The sequence below is a fragment of the Lucilia cuprina genome, chromosome 5 (assembly GCF_022045245.1).
Source record: "Lucilia cuprina isolate Lc7/37 chromosome 5, ASM2204524v1, whole genome shotgun sequence".
NCBI lineage: Eukaryota > Metazoa > Arthropoda > Insecta > Diptera > Calliphoridae > Lucilia > Lucilia cuprina.
This window is the reverse complement of record NC_060953.1, coordinates 44,171,024-44,192,368: the sequence shown is the minus strand read 5'-3', so window position 1 is coordinate 44,192,368 and position 21,345 is coordinate 44,171,024. Positions and strand designations below refer to the sequence as shown.

Here is a 21,345-nt window from a genome sequence, read left to right as displayed (position 1 = left end):
ATATTATGAATTGTGAGAAAAAAAGGACAATTTCTATAATTTTGTCAACCCTTGTTTATGTATTAAGTTGTTAGATCTTACAACTTCAAAAGATCTGACAATTTACTGACAATGAAAAATTGTTAGCAACAAGTAAATTGTCAGTTTAGACGTTTGTTGCCAGAAGTTTTAAATAAGTTGTCAGATCTTATAACTTGAGTGATGTTAAATTGAATTTATGTGATTGAATTGTGACAAAAAAAGTACATTTGAAAATCTGACAATGATAACTTATAAGCAATAAGAAAATTGTCAGTTCAGACGTCTGTACTGAGATTGCTCTATGACAAAAGTTGCAAGATCGTATGTTCTTAAAACATGTGTCCAATAGAAAACATTTATCTGACAATAATTCCATTGTCAGCTGTATAAAATTCGAATATCTTACAATTTTCTGGCAATGTCAACGTAAAGTGTTTGTTATGCTATGTAAACACGGTTGTTAGATTTTACAACATAAAATGTGCAGAAAATTTCTAATAATATTGTCAACTTACAACTTTTGTCTTTTAATGTTGTCGGTAATGGTTTTTCTGAAAATGTTGCAAAAAGAAAAATTTTATGTTCAGACGGTTATTAGACATTTTCTGAACAATTTGCCTACAACGTTGTAAGATCTGACAGATGTGTAACACAGCTTTTAGACTGTTAGATGTCTAATAATATTATTGCTGACAATTCTTTTTCGAACAACGTTATACGACAATAATTGTTAGTTTACAGGGACGTTGGACTGAACGATTTTCTGCCAAAGTTGTAAGATCTGACAACAAGGGTGTTATATGGTAATCTTACATCAAAATAACAAAATATAGAACCTAAAAAAAGAAAAGCGGTTGAAGTCTTAACTGACATCCACATTCATGAATAGCATTGCCATTTTTAACACATTACTCAAGATTGTTGTCTTGGCTAAATGCAATATTTAACTAGAGCATACATTTAGGCATAAACATAAATATTTCTAAATACACTGCAAAAAAGAAATAAAATTGTATTTATTATTAAAATTTTTATGGACCTGCGCTTTAAATATAGAATCAGATTAGTAAAAGAGAATTTGCAAAATATAAACAAAAAACAGCTGCTGATAAACAAAAACAAGCATGCAAATTATTTGTAAACAATGTTAAGGGTTTAAGAAAATGTAAACAATTTTTCTTTTTGAGTAAGGAAATCGAAGAGAGAGAGAGAGAGTTTAGAGTATTTTCTCATTTTCCCTTTTGAGTAAACTTGCGCTTTAGATAAGAGAACAGCATCCTTTTTTGACAACTTGAAAATAAGAAAAATTGATTTTTTATTATAGAATTCTGGGTACATCTTTTAAAACAAGATGTTTAGACTATTAGTTTTATTAAGGAATTACAGATATGAACATAGCGGATTAAAAAATTAAAGCCTAGAAAAGTGGAAATTTTGCAAAAAAAAAAGGAAGAAAAAAAATTAAATTAATTGAAAAAATATTGTAAATTTTAAAGAAAATTCGAGAAAAGGTAAAAAAAGAAAAGTGTTTTTTTTTATTAACAAAATAAAAGTGTTTGTTAAGAAAATATAAAAAAAATTAAATGAAAATTTTGTTTGTATATGTATTTTTCTTAATGCCTATATAAGGAAAGAAGAAAAAAAAAAAAGAATAGGAAAAGGCGTAGTCTCTTTTTTTCCAACAGCAGCCAACGAGAAAAATCAATTTTCTGGGAAAACAACACAAAAATTAAATTAACAAAATGACAATAATTTAATTATTGTTTTATAAAAAAAAAATAATAATAAGAAATCAGAAAGGAAGTAAGTAAAGGATTTCTATTATGGATATGCTTAAACTCCCTGGTCTGGGCGTAACCCTGGCTATAGTGCTTTTAGCATTTTCTTTATCTTCAGGTATGTAATACTTTCTATATAAGTAAATTCTTTTTTTGTCGAAAAAATTTAGTTGAAAGTATAATGAAATGCCTTTTAAGAAAGAATAAATTATTATTTTTATTATAAAAAATTTTAAGTTGTATTTATTTTATTTAAATTATGAGTTTTTTAGTTAATTAAATAATTTTGAACAAAAAAAAAAAAACTCCTTAAAACAATTTAGCGAGTTATGTAACAGCTTCCCCAATAAACATATATATACATATATATAAAATTATATGAATAACAAAAAATACGCAAAACTGTAACAGAACAAAGAAAAACTATTGAAAAACAGTTTAGAGAAATCAATTACAAATGTAATTGATTACCAGTAATAGAACAACTACAATAATGATTTGATTTTTTTCTAAAGTTTGAAAATTTAAAATGAAAACTTTGACAATTGTTTAAAATTTCCAGGACTCTTTACTTGTGTAATTTTAACGCTCTTTTTTCTACAACTGCTACCACTACTACTTGCTAACAAAATACTGTGTAATAAATTATATAAAAAAAGGAATTTTAAAATTTGCCAAAGTTTTCTTACTTAAAAAAATGAAAAAAAAACTTAAAAAAACTATTTAACAAAAACACCATTTCCCTTAAAAAAACAAAAAGACCTTGCAAAAAGTATGAGCTTTTAATTCTTAATAAATTTTTTTTAACAAAAATTTGCTAATTTCTTAAAGTACTGCATTTTACAATTAGTTTTGCTTGGTTACAACAACAACAAACATAAAAGTATTTAACAACTATTTATCTAATAAAATTAATTTATTTTTTATAATAAATAATTCCCCCCAAAAAAAAGACTCCCTAAAAAATTATTTTCTTTAACTAAAACCAGAATATAGAAAATTGTATTTAGCATCTACTCTAAGTTTAATACAAAAAATAAAAAGTAAAATTTTTTATAGCATCCCTACTCTCTCTCAGTCTTTATTTTTTTGATACTTAACTAAAACTGCTATCCCTTGGTTTATAATTTTATTTTAAATTTTCTCTCCTTTATAAACATGAAAACGCCAAAAAAAAAGCAAAAGCAAACACAATTTTGCTTTTAAATTAAGGGTGGCAGCGTTTTCAGCAAAAAAAAATAATAATATAATGTTTTATCACAACGAACGAACATAATTTTGTAGTTAAAATAAAACATTTGTAAAATCAAAACGTCAAAATATCTAAATGATAAAAGAATATTAGATTTCTGTATCAACAGCCGAATCTTAATTCATACTCCTTCTATTGAAAAAAAACTAAAATACCAACCAACCAACTTAAGCATTTTTATTTACACTTTTTTTCCAACAAATCAAATATTTCCACACTATTTATCTATTTTTTCTTAAAAACAATTTTCTAATTATTGCACCTTTTTAAACTTTAAAAAAAACAACAACATTTAAAACACCACAAACTTTTATGCCAACACATTAGCATTTAAATTCATTAACAAAACTCCCTTTAAATCTTACAGTGTCTGTTAACTTTTTACAACAAAACCTAACAAATATTTCTTAACGTGTTTTAACTTTCTTAACGAATGCTTGTTCTTTAATCCTTGTTTTAAACTTTCAAAACAAATTTTTAGCTTCACTACTTATTAATCTTCTTAAAAAAACACTTATTAAACATATCTATCACTACTCTCTAAATCTATAAAACAAACTCTCTTTTCAAATCTCTCTACACACACTTAAACTGCCCTCTCTCTCTATCACACACACACATTTATATACACTTAAACTTCCATTTTTATCCTTAAAAAACACGTTTGTTTTCAAAGCTCGTTTACAATATTTATTATTGTTTACATTTGTTTATAACACCCTCTCTCTCTTTCGCTCTCTGTTTTATCTTTATTATTCTCACTATTTTAATTTCCGTTTTTTTAACACCTTTTTATCAATCTCTCTGTGTGTTGTTATATTCATTTCATTAACTTCCCCAAAGAAATGCGTGTAATGGATAATTTTACTCCAACTTTCTCTAAAACTTCTTTCTATGTCCTTTCTCTCTCTCTCTCTCTTTAAACAGTTATTTATCAGGCATGGACAATTTTTATTTGGAAAATAAATAAACTATAGACTAGACTATAAACTAGACTATAGACCAGACTATAGAACAGAATATAGACTAAACTTTACACTAGACTCTACACTAGACTTTAGACTAGACTAGACTATTCACTAGACTACCGACTAGAACATAATATAGACTAGAATTTACTCTAGACTATAGACTAGACTATACACTAGACTATAGTCTAGCCTATAGTCTAGTCTATCTGACTGGGCTATAGGCTAGACTATAGACTAAAGTATACACTAGACTATAGATAAGACAATAGGCAAAATTGAACTACACTAGACTATTAACTATACTGTGTACTAGACTATAGATTAGACTATACACGATTTACTGGAATATAGACTAAACTATACAATAGACCATAGATCAGACTATAGGCGAACTATAGACTAGATTATACACTATACTATCGAGTCTATAGTCTATACTAAAGTTTTGACTACAGACCAGGCTATAGACTAGAATATAGACTAAACTTTACACTAGACTATAGACTAGACATTACACTAGACTATTGAATAGACCATACACTAGACTATAGAATAAACTATTGACTGGACTACAGACGATGCTTAATACTATACTATTATTAAATTATACACTAGATAGACTACACCACAGACTAGAATAGAATATAAACAAGACTATTGATTGGGCTATATACTATACTGATGTCTATACTATAGATTATAGACCAACCCATTGATTAAACTATACACCAAACTATAGCAAGATTAAAAGCAAGGCTATAGGTTAAATATAGACTATACTAGACTATAGACCAGATTATAGACTAGACTGTAGATAAGTTTATAGACTGGATTACAGACTAAGGTATACACTAGACTTTAGATTAGACTATATGCAAGATTAAATGCTAGACTATAGTCTTACTATAGAATACACTTTTGACTAGATTAGAGACTATAGACTGGACTATAAACTTGTCTATAGAAATTTTAGACTAAACTATAGATTACACTATACAGTAGAATATATACTAGACTAAAGACCAGACTATAGTCTATACTATAGACTAGACTACAGACTATACAATTGACTAGATTATAGACTAAACTAGACTAACTAAAGGCAAACCAATGGACTAGACTATAGACCAGAATAAAGACTATGCAATAGGTTAGACTAAACTATAGGCTAGACTATAGACTAAACTATGGACAAGATTTTAGACCAGGGTATAGACTTTACTATAGGCTAGATCAAACTGTAGACTAGACTATTGACTAGGCTATTAACTAGACTATAGCCTAGATTATAGACTAGCTTAAATACTAGATATAGGCAAGATTATAGTCTAAACATAGGCTAGAATACAAACTTGATTATGGATTAAACTATAGACTAAACTAAACTATAAACTAGACTATAGTTTAGACCAAAAACTAGACTATAGGCTTGACCATAGACTAGGCTATAGATTAGATTAGGCGATAGACAAGAAAACAAACAATTATAGTCTACTTTTGGGAATACCGTACAGTAAATCAGAATTTTCCATGTCTGAATCGCACATATACACACATACTATTAATGTTTTCTCTATAAACTAATAAATGAAATTAGTATTTTTGTCTCTTTGAATTCTTGTGCTATTTTTGTTTTATCATCGTCCATGTTTATTACATTTTCATGTTTTTAAACCTGTAGGCATTAGGAAAAAATGTGAGAGGATTTTTGTGTTTTTTTTTTTTGCATTTTTTATCACAATGACATACTAAACCAGTGATTTATTTGAGCAAACTTGATAAATATTTTAAAGTGACAAGTTTTTTGCAAGTGACAAATTGATTTTTAATGTTTAATCATGTTTACTATGTATTTGTGTTAAAAAAGTAAATGAAAAGTGATTGATAATAAATATAGAACTTTTAAATTTTGAATGTAAGATGATTGGAATGACAAAAGTTTTGTAAGAACAAATAAAAAAAATCGCTGGTAATGAAGGTCACACTTTCTTCGTTGGTTAGTGTAATAAAAGTTATATTAGAAAGTACTTTTTTGTATAAGAAACATCTACTTTTAAATAGACATAAGTTAAGTTTTTCAAGTTAGAATGTGAAATGTGGTCAAAATTTTGACATGCAGCTGAACATAAAAAAATTTAATACGGATTAAACATTTAACAATAAAAGAGGGTCTAAATAAGGTGATCTGGTACTTGATTTGAGTTCATTAAAGAGCGTTAAAAACGAAGGCATGAGATGGTGTATCCTCAAAGATCTTTGGTCTTGTGTTACATCTAACTTGGGTCCTTTCAGTCGTCTTTTTCATGGCATTACTTATCGAAAAACTAATTAAGATGGATGAGGAATTCAATAAACCTCAGAATAAATTTAAACCGAAATTTTTTCATACAAAATATAAAAATGTGGAGAAAGGCATAAGAAAATATGGGAAAAAGAAAAGAATAATACAACCTGCCCTTTCACCCAATGCTTGATCTGGATCCGAGATGATGAATGTGTGATAATTAAAAAAATCCTGTTTTTTTGCGAAACTTTTGTAAACTATGATATATGATCATCGTATGATATATGATTAATAGTTGAAGTTCATTCCCTTCAAAGAAAGTTCTACTTTTATTATCATTTGTTTTTCACTGTAAACGTAGAACCTTTTTACTCTTACAATCAGTCTATATGGTTCATTTTTGAATTCTTGGGAATCTATATAAATATTTCTAGATCCGTTCTTGTATCCCCATAGTTTTTATAACCAGCATCAGAATATTTTTCTAGACCAATTGAAAAATATCTATTCTGGGTCCTTTTTTAAATTCTAAGACGATATAGCCATATCCATCTGTCTGTTAAGATCACCGTAGGGGCCACAGGGGCATTAGCTCTTATAGCTGGCTTAATAATAACTCTATATAGATGAAATTCGATGAAACAAGTTTTATAGGCAGATTCTATCAAATATTTTAAAGATCGGTAAAATAAATTTCTATAACATCTTTAACTAACTGTATTAATAATACCAATTCAAACAAATAGTTCAGCTCAAGAACTTATTACAGAAGTTATCAGTTCGAAAGAATTTATAACTATTTCTAGCAATTTGAAAACAAAATTTTGAATATGAATCCAATTACTTAAAGAAAAGCAGAATTGACCAGATTTGTTCCAACCGTAATCGAATGATGATCCACAACGATCATAATGGTTGAGTTTATCAGTCATCAGTTCAAAATCCTGAAATTTATTGAAAATTTATAAAAATATAACATGGATTAAAATAATAAGTTGAATAGTCAATGCTTTTTAAGTTAATACAACAATATTTTGTTTGCTGCAAACAAATAGTTTAGCTCTAGCTATTAAATAAGTCGGTATATATTTGCAATTGAAATAGTTTTAGGTTTTCAAAGTAGGCTGCTTGATAATTTTAAAAAATTACAAATCATCATGGTTGTTAGAACTCCCTTTTTTTGTTAAAACTAATTCTTGTTAAGGAATCCACATAACTCTACGTTCCTTTTGCCTTATTAAAAAGAACCTAAAAACGGTAACGAAAAAATCAAATTTCCTATTTTGTTAGTATTTATTCTTTTTAAATTTAAAAAAAAATATCATATTTTCTTCAGTTTCATTTAACTTCTGATTGTTTTGTTTACTTCTTGGCTCATTAAAAAAAATTAAAAAAAAAAAAATAAAATAAATTCATTTAAGACAACAACTATATTTGCATCTCTATTCCAAAAAAAAAAAAACGAAAAAAAATGTTTGTGTTTTTGTTTTTATATATTTTTATGTTAAAACTAAACCAAAAACATAAATGTAGTAAATGCATCCGAAGATGAAGAGCGTTTGGTACGTGACCTCTTTCGAGGCTACAATAAACTCATACGACCCGTACAAAATATGACACAAAAAGTTGGAGTAAGATTTGGTTTGGCGTTCGTACAGCTAATCAATGTCGTAAGTGTTTGAGATCTACTACCTATCTACTAATACTATACTACTAATAAATAGTACTATGTACTAATTAAAAAAAAGTTAAACTAAAAAAAATTGTTGTAAATAAACGATTTTTTTTAGCAAAAAACTCTAAATGTTTTTTATAATTTTCTATATAATTTTCTTTTTTTAACAAATCAGTTGTAGTATGGTCCTAGTTTTTCTGTTATTTTTCTTTCCTAATGTTTAAATACTGTTATTTAATTTTTTTTACAACCTTAATCAATCAACTCACTCACCTCTTGTATTAACAAGTTAAAAATTGTATATATATATATAGGACAAGTCTGAACTATAGCAGTCTTAAACTTTTTGCTTAAGTGGTAAAATTGGACTTGTTACAGAAGTACTAATTTTGCTTTAAGCAAAAGGTTTCTGTTAATATTTGATTTTGAATCTTTTAGTCCTTTCCTTTAACCTGTATATAATTAATATTGTAACCTACTACTAACACCAATTTAGATTTAGTCTTCAGTTTCCTTAATTAAGAAACAAAAATAAATTTTATTTAATTTGTTTCTTATTTTGTTTTAACTAACCCCCCCTTCTTCTTTTATTATCTACTTAAATACTAGTAATTTAGTGATTGATTTTAACAATTGTTTGAATATAATATTTAAACTCACTTTTTTTGAAATAAAATAATTTACCACAATCACTGATATTTATATTGTATTTTTTTTATAAACTTCTTCTTCCCTTCCTCCTCGTACATATTTTTGTCACTTTTACCACCACAAAAAAAAACATTTAATAAAAATAATAAAAAATATATATTTACCACCACAAAAAAATATATATAAAATAAATAATTTCCTTTATAACTTTGTCACAATTTTTTAATAAATTTTTTAATCCAAAAAAAAAAAAAAATCAACCTGTAAATGTAACGTTTATTTCTAAACGCTAAAACTAAATGCTAAATAACAACCTCCGAACCCTGCTATTAAAAAAAATATATATAATTAAAACCAATAAACCTTAAATAAATACAAAAAAAAAAAAAAACTTTTTTAACTCTCGCTACCACCCCACCACGCCCACGTCCACGTCCCCCTTCAATTCAGAATGAGAAAAATCAAATTATGAAATCAAACGTATGGTTACGTTTGGTTTGGTATGATTATCAATTACAATGGGATGAAGCTGATTATGGCGGTATCGGTGTGCTACGTCTGCCGCCCGATAAGGTTTGGAAACCGGATATTGTTTTATTCAATAAGTGAGTACATTCAACCAACATTCAACTACAACAATCAATCAATCAAAACCATTTTAACATTCAAACACAAGCTAGCATTTTCATTCTATGTATATGTTTCGAGAAAATAGGAAGTGTAGATATATTTATCATTAATATTTTTAGGTTTTATAGGAATTTACAAAAAAATAGTATATCGGAAGAACATATTAGTACTTCTTTACTGTAACAATCTATATTCTAGGTTAGTTCGTTTAAACCCATTGTTTTATAGAAATAAATTGTCCGCAAACCTATAGATGAATACCTCCTATGGGCCCTTATTAAACTCTAAGAAGATCGAGTCATGTCCGCCTGTCTGTTGAGATTACAATAGGGACTAAAGGAGATACTAAAATTTGCCAGAAATTTTGTCTATTGATTCATTTTTGGGCATTAAAGAATCTTTATAAATCTTTCTAGGTCCGTCCATTTAATACCCAACAATCAAATAATGCTCCTAGACCCATAGAACAAATACCTATACTGAGGTAGTCATGTCTAACAAGATCTAGTCATGCCCATCAGACTGTTTGGTCTGTCACGATTGGGACTACAGAAGAGGAGCTAGGCGATTGAAATTTTACAAAAATATTATCTAGCGGGCGATATGAGAATCTTTATTATTCCTAAGTGTGTTTGTTTAATCCCATTATTTGTATAATCAACAACCAAATATTGGTATCAGACCCATGGTAGAATACCTATAGGAGGTAAAATTTTGATATATTTGATTGGTATTAATATGGACAATCTCCCAACATACCAATGGTCCTGCGGAATACTGCTTATAAGGTCCAAAAAAAGTTAATTTAGCAACAATCGTGGTAAAAAAGAAACTTCGGTTTTTATACCCTGAAATGAACGACTTTAATTCTTACAACTGTCTTAATAATATCATTTACTGGATAAGAGTCGAAGAAAATATATTCTATAGGAACTCTCTATCAGACATTTTGAAGATCAGTCAAAAATTGATAGTATCAATAAATTATCATTAACGCCTATAACTAACTGATTTAATAATATCAATATAATATCATTTACTGGATAAGTATCGAAAAAAAAATATTCTATAGGAGCTCCCTATCAAACATTTTGAAAATCGGTCAAAAATTGATAGTATCGATAAATTACTTTAACGCCTATAACTAACTGATTTAATAATACCAATATAGTGACGAAATTCGAGATAAATGGGTTTTGTAACAACGAAAATCACTGTACAATATTTCATGAGGATCGGGTCTTTAATTGAACCTACCGCCCACACCCCCTTCAGAAAATCACATTATAGCCTTATTTATATACTGCTTTAAATATAAAAGTATAAAAATCATAAGTTCTACATGAACCAAAATCTCTGAAGCAGATTTCCTGATAATCAGTCAATAATTGACCCTATCAGCCATATACGGTCATGCTCAACAAGACAAGTATAGCAATGAAATTCGAGAAATCAAAGTGACTCTACCAAGTATTGTAAGGAATCGACCTAACTGACCATCGTCTTTAAACTCCAAAGTCTTTAGTCCATATAATATATGCATATTTTGGTAGACTGAAGGACATATCTATAGGGGGTTTTCATAAAGAACAATGGAATGTTGAAACGAAAAATGTTCAGACACAACTCGTATATCAAAAAATCGTTCGCAAATTTGATGAACACAAAATTGATTTGAAAATCTAAAAGTCATAGGACCTGATCTTTCATAAGAACATAGATCAGTTTTACCCAAAGAAATGTTTGAAAGTTTATTAGCTAAATGTTCAGTTGACATTCTAATCACTCGTTTATACGATATCTAGTTTTAAGAAGAATAATGCTATGTATACATTGTTGTTAGATCTTACAAAGTTGTCAGTAAAATTTGCAGAAAATGTCTAATACCATTGTAAACTTACAAATTTTGTCTTCCAATATTGTCAGTAATACGTTTTCTGACAAAGTTGCAAAAGAAAAATTATAAGTTCAGACGTTTGTTAGACATTTTCTAAACATTTTACTGACAACGTTGTAAGATCTGACAATCGTGTATCACGGCTTTAAAGCTCTACCAGTATATCAGTCAAAGAATTTGGAAAATTCTTTTTTTATTCTCTCACACCTTCCAGAAACTATACAAGTCCGGAATGCCTCCGATAGTTTGCTAATAGATGTTTTTTTTATAATGATATGAGAAACTCTGTGCAACTATAATTACGGTTATATCAATATGTATATATATTGTCTAGTATTTACTGAAACTATAAGTGCTTCAGAAAATGATTTTAACGTCCTTGTCAAGTACACAGTAATTGTCAATACTATACTTTATTCACTATTTTAAACTTTGTAGCTCTAGTCCCCAATTGACCCAAAACGCCATTGAACTTTTAAATCTATGTCTATGTATTCACAACAGACGTTTCAATGGTGGGTTTATAAGATTGGACCTAGATAAACTACAATTTCCATTTTATACATAAGCACAGCTGCGGATCCACGAAGAGGGGGGGGGGGGGGGGAAAGGGAAATTACACCTCACGTCCCACCAAAACCGAAAATGGTTCATACAAAATAAAAAAATAAGAAAAAAAGAAAATAATTTTGAAAAAAAGTTAAAACAATTGAGCTGGATCCGGGGCTGCATCCAAGGCGTGGGAAGAAGAAAAATTACCCCCCACCCCTCTAAAACCAAAAATTTTTCATACAAAATATAAAAATGAGTAAAAAATGAAATTAATATAAGCACAAAAATAAAATTACAACCTGACCTCCGCCCACCCCCCAAACGCTTGGGCTAGATCCTCGCCTGACATAGGTCTATACGTTTTATATCGACTATAGATATAAAGTTTTTGCTTTACGTATAGGAGAGGGAACTAACTTCGCGGGAGTTTATTTTTTAGAATAAGACGGCATAAAAAAACTAAGATCGACGATAAAAACGAAACCAAAAGAACAACGATTAAAGCAGTTACGGCAACAACAAAATCTGTTAGTTACGACATATCATATAATACTACTATGATTTCGACTATAAGTTCTAAAAAAAGATGACATTTTTTAGGAATTTTAACAACATTTTCATATGTGTTGTCTATTGTCCATCATTAAACCATTGCTTACCAAATATCATATATATATATATATAACTTTAAACTAATACTTTCCTCCTTAATCTAGATCAGGAATGTAAACATTATCGCAGCCCTAAAAACCTCGACATAATATTTGAATTATACCAGACTTGATTTTCTTGTTTTGTTCGAAATTAAAATTTTTAAAAACAAAGCAAAACATCTCCTTAAAAAATCCTTGAAATTTGTTAACTATTGATAAAAGGCAAGGATTTTTTCCGTAGGAGAATAAAACAACTTTTAATAGTTCATAATGAAAAAAATCCTCTGTAATCTGCTTAATAGTAATAGTAATACACCCCAAAAAAAGAACAGTAGTTTGCCCCTGTAAAACCAAGTCCTTAAAAGAACTATGCTTAAAAAAAAAACTTTAACAATAATTTCTTTAGGCTTTCAACAGGTGAGTGTTTAAAAAAACACTGAAAAAAATGCTTTCTAGCTTTACGAAAAAATGCTTGTTAAGATAAGGAACCATATAGGCACCAATCATTAAACACTATCATATCCAAATAATGCAAACAATTAAAAAAAATAAAAATCATAGTCCATTAATACCTCTATAATACCAACGAAAATGTACAGCTTTTGAAGTCTAACGATATTAACAATCTTATAAACAATTTGTTATAACAATAAAGATTACTTAAGTAATAACTAATAAACCCTATATACTTTCAAAATGTTAATAAATAAAATACTAATATACATTATTTTCTTTCCTCATGTCCAAAATCTGAATCCATCTCTTAGTGCTGATGGTAACTACGAAGTGCGTTATAAATCAAACGTTTTAATTTATCCTACCGGTGAGGTACTTTGGGTACCTCCGGCCATTTATCAAAGTTCTTGCACCATTGATGTCACCTACTTTCCCTTCGATCAACAGACTTGTATTATGAAATTTGGCTCGTGGACCTTTAACGGTGATCAGGTGTCGTTGGCTTTGTATAATAATAAGAATTTTGTGGATTTATCGGATTATTGGAAATCGGGTACTTGGGATATAATAGAAGTACCCGCATACTTAAATGTCTATGAGGGTGATGGTAATCATCCTACGGAAACCGATATTACATTTTACATCATTATACGTAGAAAAACTCTCTTCTATACGGTGAATTTAATTTTGCCCACTGTACTGATTTCATTCCTTTGTGTTTTGGTCTTTTATTTGCCCGCAGAAGCTGGCGAAAAGGTAAAGTGTTTGGCTATTGTTAAAAAAAAATACTATTATTTTTAACCATTTTTCTCTTTAGGTTACTTTGGGTATTAGCATTTTACTGTCACTGGTTGTGTTCCTGTTGCTTGTGTCGAAAATTCTACCGCCCACTTCCCTAGTGCTGCCACTCATTGCCAAATATTTACTCTTTACCTTTATCATGAATACCGTTTCAATTTTAGTAACGGTTGTCATTATCAATTGGAATTTCCGAGGTCCACGCACTCACCGTATGCCCAACTGGATACGCAGAGCTTTTCTACAATATTTACCTGCCATCTTGCTTATGAAACGTCCACGCAAGACACGTCTTCGTTGGATGATGGAAATGCCTGGCACTAGTGCTCAAACGTATCCCACTTCATATGGCTCACCGGCTGAGATGCCCAAGCAGATAAGTGCCATCGGCGGTAAACAATCAAAAATGGAAGTTATGGAATTGTCTGATTTACATCATCCAAATTGTAAAATTAATCGTAAAGTTAATAGTGGTGCTGAGCTGGGTATTGGTGATCATGGGCGCCGTGAGAGTGAGTCATCAGATTCGATTTTATTGTCGCCAGAGGCGAGTAAGGCCACCGAGGCGGTAGAGTTTATAGCGGAGCATTTACGTAATGAAGATTTGTATATACAAGTAAGTTTGGCGGAGAGGAGATTTTATTCATAGACTAGGATATAAAATAAACTACAGACTAGACATTAGACTAGACTATAAATTAGACTAAATACTAAACTGTACACTATACTAGACCATAGATTAGACTATAGACTTGACTAAAGGCTAAACTATAGACTAGGCTCTAGATTACACTATAGACTAGACTATATAAAATATATTCCAGTATATAGTCTAGTCTATAGTGTAGTCTAGAGCCTAGTCTATAGTCTAGTCTAGTATATACCAGAATATAGTCTAGACTATAGACTAGACTATAGACTAGGCTATATACTAGACTATAGACTAGACTATAAACTAGACTGTAGACTAGACTATAGACTAGACTATAGACTAGACTATAGACTAGACTATAGACTAGACTATAGACTAGACTATAGACCAGACTATAGACTAGACTATGGACTAGACTATAGACTAGACTATAGACTAGACTATAGACTTGACTATAGACTAGACTATAGACTTGACTATAGACTAGACTATAGACTAGACTATAGACTAGACTATATAGGAGAAAGTTATTGCCCGACAGTCGTGAATATATACAGAACATATTATTGACTTAAAAGATGGCATATTGAAAATGTTTCATACTAAACAATAGTTAGACCTGATTGAAGATTGTTAGTATTTAAAGTTCTAAACTTTTAACCTTTTTCTTTACAGACCCGTGAAGATTGGAAATATGTTGCTATGGTTATAGATCGTTTACAATTATATTTATTCTTTATTGTTACCACTGCCGGTACCATTGGTATTTTAATGGATGCCCCACACATTTTCGAATACGTGGATCAAGATCGTATTATTGAGATTTATAGAGGAAAATAAATTGGATTTTTTAAAACAAAATCAACAAAAACCAAGGAAAGAAAAAAATGTTTTTATATTAAATTAAGTAACAAAAACTCAAACATTAAAGTTAAACATTGCAAATTGCAACAATAATAATTAGAAAAAAGAAAAAAATAAAAAAATATAAAAAAACTAGTTGAACAAAAAAAAAAAACCAAATAAAAACTATATCACCACAACAAATCATCACTCCCCCCTCCAAAAAAAATCAAAATCCATAAGAGAAAATTTAATGAAAATGTTATATTTTTAATTGAAAACCAATAAGTAGTTTAATTAAAAAAAACGTTTTGAATTATAAAATATTAAAGATAAAACAGATACAGAATACATATAACAATAAAAACAATAATTGTTTTAGAAAACCCTAATTAATATTACATTACTTTTTTTACTAGTAACAAATTTTTATAAGACAAAAAACATAATGCAATGCAAAAAAAATCATTAAAAAAAATCAATTTTTTGCAGTTTTTAAACCATATTGAAGGCAATTAATCACTTCATTATAAGATCATGATTCTTTTTTAATTAAAATGATTTGTTTTTTCTGTGTTTCTCATCGAACAATTGTTATTAATTATTTTAGTTTTTCTTTGTTATGGTTTTAAAATTATAATTAAGAAATTCCCTTTTTAGATTTTAAGAGCTTATTAGCACAAAACGAAACAAAACAAAATAAAAATTTAACTAAAATTGCTCAAAATTTTCAAAAATGACTAGAAACGAACGAATGCGCATAATAAGTAGAAAAATAATTTAAATTAAAAAAATTTGTAAAAGGAGAGAAACAAAATTCAAGTGAAAATAAAACCGAAGCAAATGAATTGAAAATAAAATTTAAGAAATAAAAAATGTTTTTATTTTAAATAAATTTTAAGGCAAAAATTAGCAATGGAAAAAAGCCTTTCTGTATTATAACAGAAAAATCCCCAAAAATATCATCAAAACTAAAATTTAACATTTTATGTTAAAATTTTAAATTTTATAATCATTCTTCTAAACCTTACTGACCCTGCCCACTACGTTAAATGTTAAACTTTGTTTTATCAATATATAAATCTTCAAATTCAAACTGCTGTCATAAAGAGGCAACGTGCGTTTGATTTTAAATAAGATAAACAGCAACATAAATACACAGTATTATTAATATTACAACAATATAAAATAACAACAAGGTAAAATCTTTTTTAACTTTAAAAATTAAAATTCATAAAGATTTCTCTAAAGATATGAAATTAATGCTGGCAAAAAATTTAACTTCTCAAAAACACACACTCTTTCAAAGTGTCAGCAGTGTGTCTTGTAAAAAAATATATTTTTAGTTTAAACTAACGCAATTTTACATGTTAATAATATTAATATGTTTAACATTTCTTTAAAGTAATAATTAACAATTTACTAATATTCTAATTGTTTAAAGAAATATGTTCAAATTTGGGTGAATACAAGAAAACAAAAGACTTAAGCAACAAACTTTTTTGGTACAACAAGGGCACATAGTGGTACAGCTAGACTAAAAATGAAACTATAGTCATGATTAAAGTCTAGACTAGAGTACAATATATAAAATAGAATGTAATACAAAGTGTGGTCGAAACTAAAGATTACACAAAAACCCCGATAACACCAGATTCTGGTCCTGAATATAATCTAGGCTAGTGTCCAGACTATGAACTAGAATATACTCCATCCTATAAAAGAGAACATTGGTCTAGAATACAGCAGCTAGATCATTAACAAGCTATAGACAAGACTATTGGCTAAAATATTTTCCAGGGTAGACTGTAGCAAATACTATAAAGACTATAGACCAGACTATAGTCTGGACTATAGTCCAGTCTAAAGACTAGACATTAGTCCAGAATATACACTTAATGTAAGTCCACACTATAATCTTTTGAGAGTTTATTGGTCTAATCTATAGTCTAATCTATAGTCTAGTCTATAGTCTAGTCTATAGTCTAATCTATAGTCTAGTCTATAGTCTAGTCTATAGTCTAGTCTATAGTCTAGTCTATAGTCTAGTCTATAGTCTAGTCTATAGTCTAGTCTATAGTCTAGTCTATAGTCTAGTCTATAGTCTAGTCTATAGTCTAGTCTATAGTCTAGTCTATAGTCTAGTCTAAAGTCTAGTCTATAGTCTAGTCTAAAGTCTAGTCTATAGTCTAGTCTATAGTCTAGTCTATAGTCTAGTCTCTAGTCCAGTCTCTAGTCTAGTCTATAGTCTAGTCTATAGTATAGTCTATAGTCTAGTCTATAGTCTATAGTATATAGTCTATAGTCATTAGTCTATAGTCTATAATCTAGTCTAGTCTATAGATCTAAAACATAACATTAAACTAAAGCCGACATTGTTTACCAAACTATTTGATAAATGCCTCATAAACGGTACATTCCCAAATATTTGGAAAAAACAGAGACTCATATTATTATGAGTCTCTATATGCTTGTTAGACACTATACGAAAATGCCTCGAAAAAATCATATACACTCTACTACTAGAAGCCGTAGAGAATGTGAATGGCCTATCCGAAAGACAGTTCGGATTTCGTAAAGGTAGGTCTACCATAGACGCAATTAATTATGTAATTGAAGTGGCCAAACAAGCAACAAATGGAAAGGGTAAAAACAGGAAAAAAAGGAGAGAAACCCTAACAATACAAGTAGGCGATAGCTTAATAACATCTGTAGAGTCAATAAAATACCTGGGAATCATGGTCGATGACCGACTCGACTTTAAAGAGCACATAAGCTATTCGTGCGAGAAGGCTGCGAGAATAACAAACGCGTTATCAAGAATAATGCCAAACATTGGTGGACCACGCCAGAGTCGTAGACTATTATTATCTCGAGTTATTAACTGGGTGATCCCATACGGAGCCCCTATTTGGGAGTCGTCGATAAGAAACTGTTCGAAAAAACATATGTTATCAGTATTTCGAAGAAACTGTTTAAGGGTCTGTAGTGGATATAGAACAATATCTGCAGAGGCGGCAAGCGTTGTTGCGGGAATTCCTCCCATTGATATAACAGCTAAAAAACTAGCAAACGTTTACAAGCAACTTGCAAATAATTCCCAAATACCCAGGAACCATACTCGGGAAATCGAAAAGGAGCACACTATGGTAAGTTGGCAAAGAAGATGGGAAAATTCTCCAAAAGGCAGATGGACATACAGATTAATACCACATATAGAAGCATGGGTACATCGACGACATGGCGATTTAAATTACAATCTCATACAATTTCTCACAGGACACATATACAATTGCGTGAATTAGAAAGACACCGAAAGGTCACTCAAAGCGTACAAGTCGAAATATAGGTAAATTTTTTCCTGCGAAAAAAAGTCTAGTCGTACTCAAATCTAGATTATAGTCTAGTTTACAGTTTGACTACGGTTTTGTGTACAGTTTGGACTACAGTCTATAGTCTGCACTATAGTCTTTAGTCTGGACTACGGTATTTAAACTGGACTAACGTCTTTCTATGAATTAGACTGGTCTATGGTCTATAGACTGGACTAATGTCTGTGGTCTCTACTATACTATTGACAAGATTGTAGTCTAGATTATAGATTAGAATACAGTCAAAACTGTAGATTACATTATGATTCCGTTCTAATATATAGATAATATTCAAGGCTATGGATGAGCCTATAGAGAAGACTTAAGTTTAACTCAACTACACTGCAACGTATTGTCCAGACAAAAAACTAGAATGTAGTCTAGAAAATTGACAAAATTTACATTCTCTTCCACTGTGCACCTAATGCCATAAATTAAATATTCTTCATACTAAATTTACAGGCTACTAAAATTATTAATTGTTAACTTTTTGACAAGTATAATTTTTGTTTAGCAGTTAAATTAGCAAATAAATTACACAACATTTTACTTAAGCAGGCAGCATCTTTAACAACTTTCAGCTGATTTGTTAATGACCATTGATTGCAAATGTCTTAAGCAAAAATCTGCATATTAACACCACTCATGATGTGCAACAAAAGAAAAACAAATTGGTGCCAAGTCTTTGAAAACAAACTCAATGGGTAATGGAAAACTTAAAGTTTATGTTTAGGCCCAAATTACAAAAGTGAAGAAAAAGTCAAAGTCATAAACTTTAAATAAAGTCAAGCGTGTATAAAGAAAAAAACAAATTAAAATAGTTAATAACAGGGCGACTATTGGGAATGCTAAGCTATTTTAAAACTGCATTGAAAATTGGCTTCTTAGAAATTCTCCCAAAGTAATGCTAAATATTACAATTTGTAATAGATAACAACATTTGTATGTTTTGTTTTTGTTGTTGCAAAAAAAAAAAAAAAATATTTATTATTATTATTTTGTTGAAACTCTAGTAAACGTAAATAACTCATTGTAGGGCTTTTCAATATATTGACCCATAAAAGTTATATTTTACGCAGTTTTAAATTTTCCTTATGATTTTTTTGTTTAGTTACACCAATGTATTTGTTTGTATAGAAATTTTTTGTTCAACAAACCTTATGGTTTTCAACATATGCAATTTATTTTTAAAACTTAAAGTTTCTTTTCAATTTTAAAATTTAAATGCAGTAGTAAAATATTTTTATATTTATTTACGTTTTTTTTTTTGTCACTTATGAAATAAGTATGAAAATCGTGATTTGTTTAAAAATGGTCAAAAGTTTAGGTTTTTACCATTTAAACATCAATACAAAAAAATCCAGTATTTTAGCGGATTTCCTTTGTTAAATTGTCGTCAGACATCATATAACTAAATAACTATTAATTCTAAGAACTTTTCTACGTTATTAAAGGTTTTCACATTTTCAATAAATTTGCATAAAATCACGAAATGTGCTAAATATGGATCAGCCTTTTTTTGATGACAGCATTAACTTGGTGACCATAACTTAATTGAATTTGAATCACTAAAGCAAGGTTAAATATACATTACTATATGTTAATTTTGTAACATAATTGTTTTTCCATAAATTGTATTCAAATGTTCAAGATTTTTTCAATAACATATCCCAGCAAACTTATACTTTTAAATAATAGACTAGTCTACAGTCTAGTCTATACCCTAGTCTATAGTATAGTCAATAGTCTATTTTATAGTATAGTCTATTGTCTAGTCTATAGTGTAGTCTATGGTCTAGTCTATAGTCTAGTCTTTAGTCTAGTCTAAAGTTTAGTCTATAGTATAGTCTAGTCAATAGTCTAGTTTATAGTCTAGTGTAGTCTATAGTCTAGTCTATACTCTAGTCTATAGTCTAGTCTATAGTCTAGTCTATAGTCTAGTCTATAGTCTAGTCTATAGTCTAGTCTATAGTCTAGTCTATAGTCTAGTCTATAGTCTAGTCTATAGTCTAGTCTATAGTCTAGTCTATAGTCTAGTCTATAGTCTAGTCTATAGTCTAGTCTATAGTCTAGTCTATTTTAGCGTTTAGTTTAGTCTAAAGTCTTGTCTTTAGTTTAGTCTATAGTGTTGTATATAGTCTAATCTATAGTCTAGTCTATAGTATTTAAAATTCTTTTACACAACATGAATTTCGTTTCGCTGGGTTTTTTTTTTTTGTTCTTTATCACTATTTTACATCTTTCTGTCAATCATTAATGGCAACAACTGTCATACAAATTTATTCATTTTACTAAGAAAACAAAAAATGCAAAATAAACCTCCGCAGAAAATTATAATTAATTAAATAACAATAAAATAAAATTGAAATTATGATTATTAACATAAATGCATAAATAAATTTGTATGATTGAATTTAATGAATCAATGAATGAATTAGTGAATAAATCTGCGCCTTTACCGAAATCACAAAATGCTTAATTAATTCCAAAAATAATAATAATATTTATAATAATAATATAATTAACCATTAAAGTTTTGTACTTGAAAACAAATCAAATAAAAAAATTCAATGGAAAAGTCAAGTAGAAGATGTGGTTGGTGATGCTTAAAACAATATAACAAAAAACAATAATATTTTTTAATAGGAAAACCAAACATAAAATAAAGTAATTATTTAATAAAAGATTTTTTATGATAAAGCTGGTACTAAGCTAATGGAACTTGAAGAATTTGATTTTTAAGGTGGTGACCATTTTCATACAATTAAAAAAAAACGTTGTTGGAACAGTCTTATATATTTGTTAGAATTATTTGAAGCGTAGCTTAAAGAATTCTTTTTAAGGCTACCACTGATCTAAAT

General features: G+C 28.8%; 1 protein-coding gene across 2 annotated transcripts; it reads left to right on the top strand.

Annotated features, from left to right (window-relative positions):
- The first annotated feature begins 1,469 nt into the window (after positions 1-1,469).
- LOC111687940 (acetylcholine receptor subunit beta-like 1) lies at positions 1,470-15,889 on the top strand. 2 transcript variants are annotated; one of them, XM_046950991.1, is made up of 7 exons: positions 1,470-1,532; positions 1,651-1,917; positions 7,840-7,976; positions 9,083-9,237; positions 13,132-13,576; positions 13,638-14,234; positions 14,946-15,889. In XM_046950991.1, exons 2-7 carry the CDS (start codon positions 1,845-1,847, stop codon positions 15,108-15,110), a joined length of 1,572 nt encoding a protein of 523 aa, XP_046806947.1. In that variant the 5' UTR covers positions 1,470-1,532; positions 1,651-1,844; the 3' UTR covers positions 15,111-15,889. The 2 variants fall into 2 exon arrangements, with proteins under 2 accessions (XP_046806947.1, XP_046806948.1); XM_046950992.1 differs by having other exon boundaries at positions 1,486-1,532; positions 1,656-1,917.
- Positions 15,890-21,345: the final 5,456 nt, after the last annotated feature.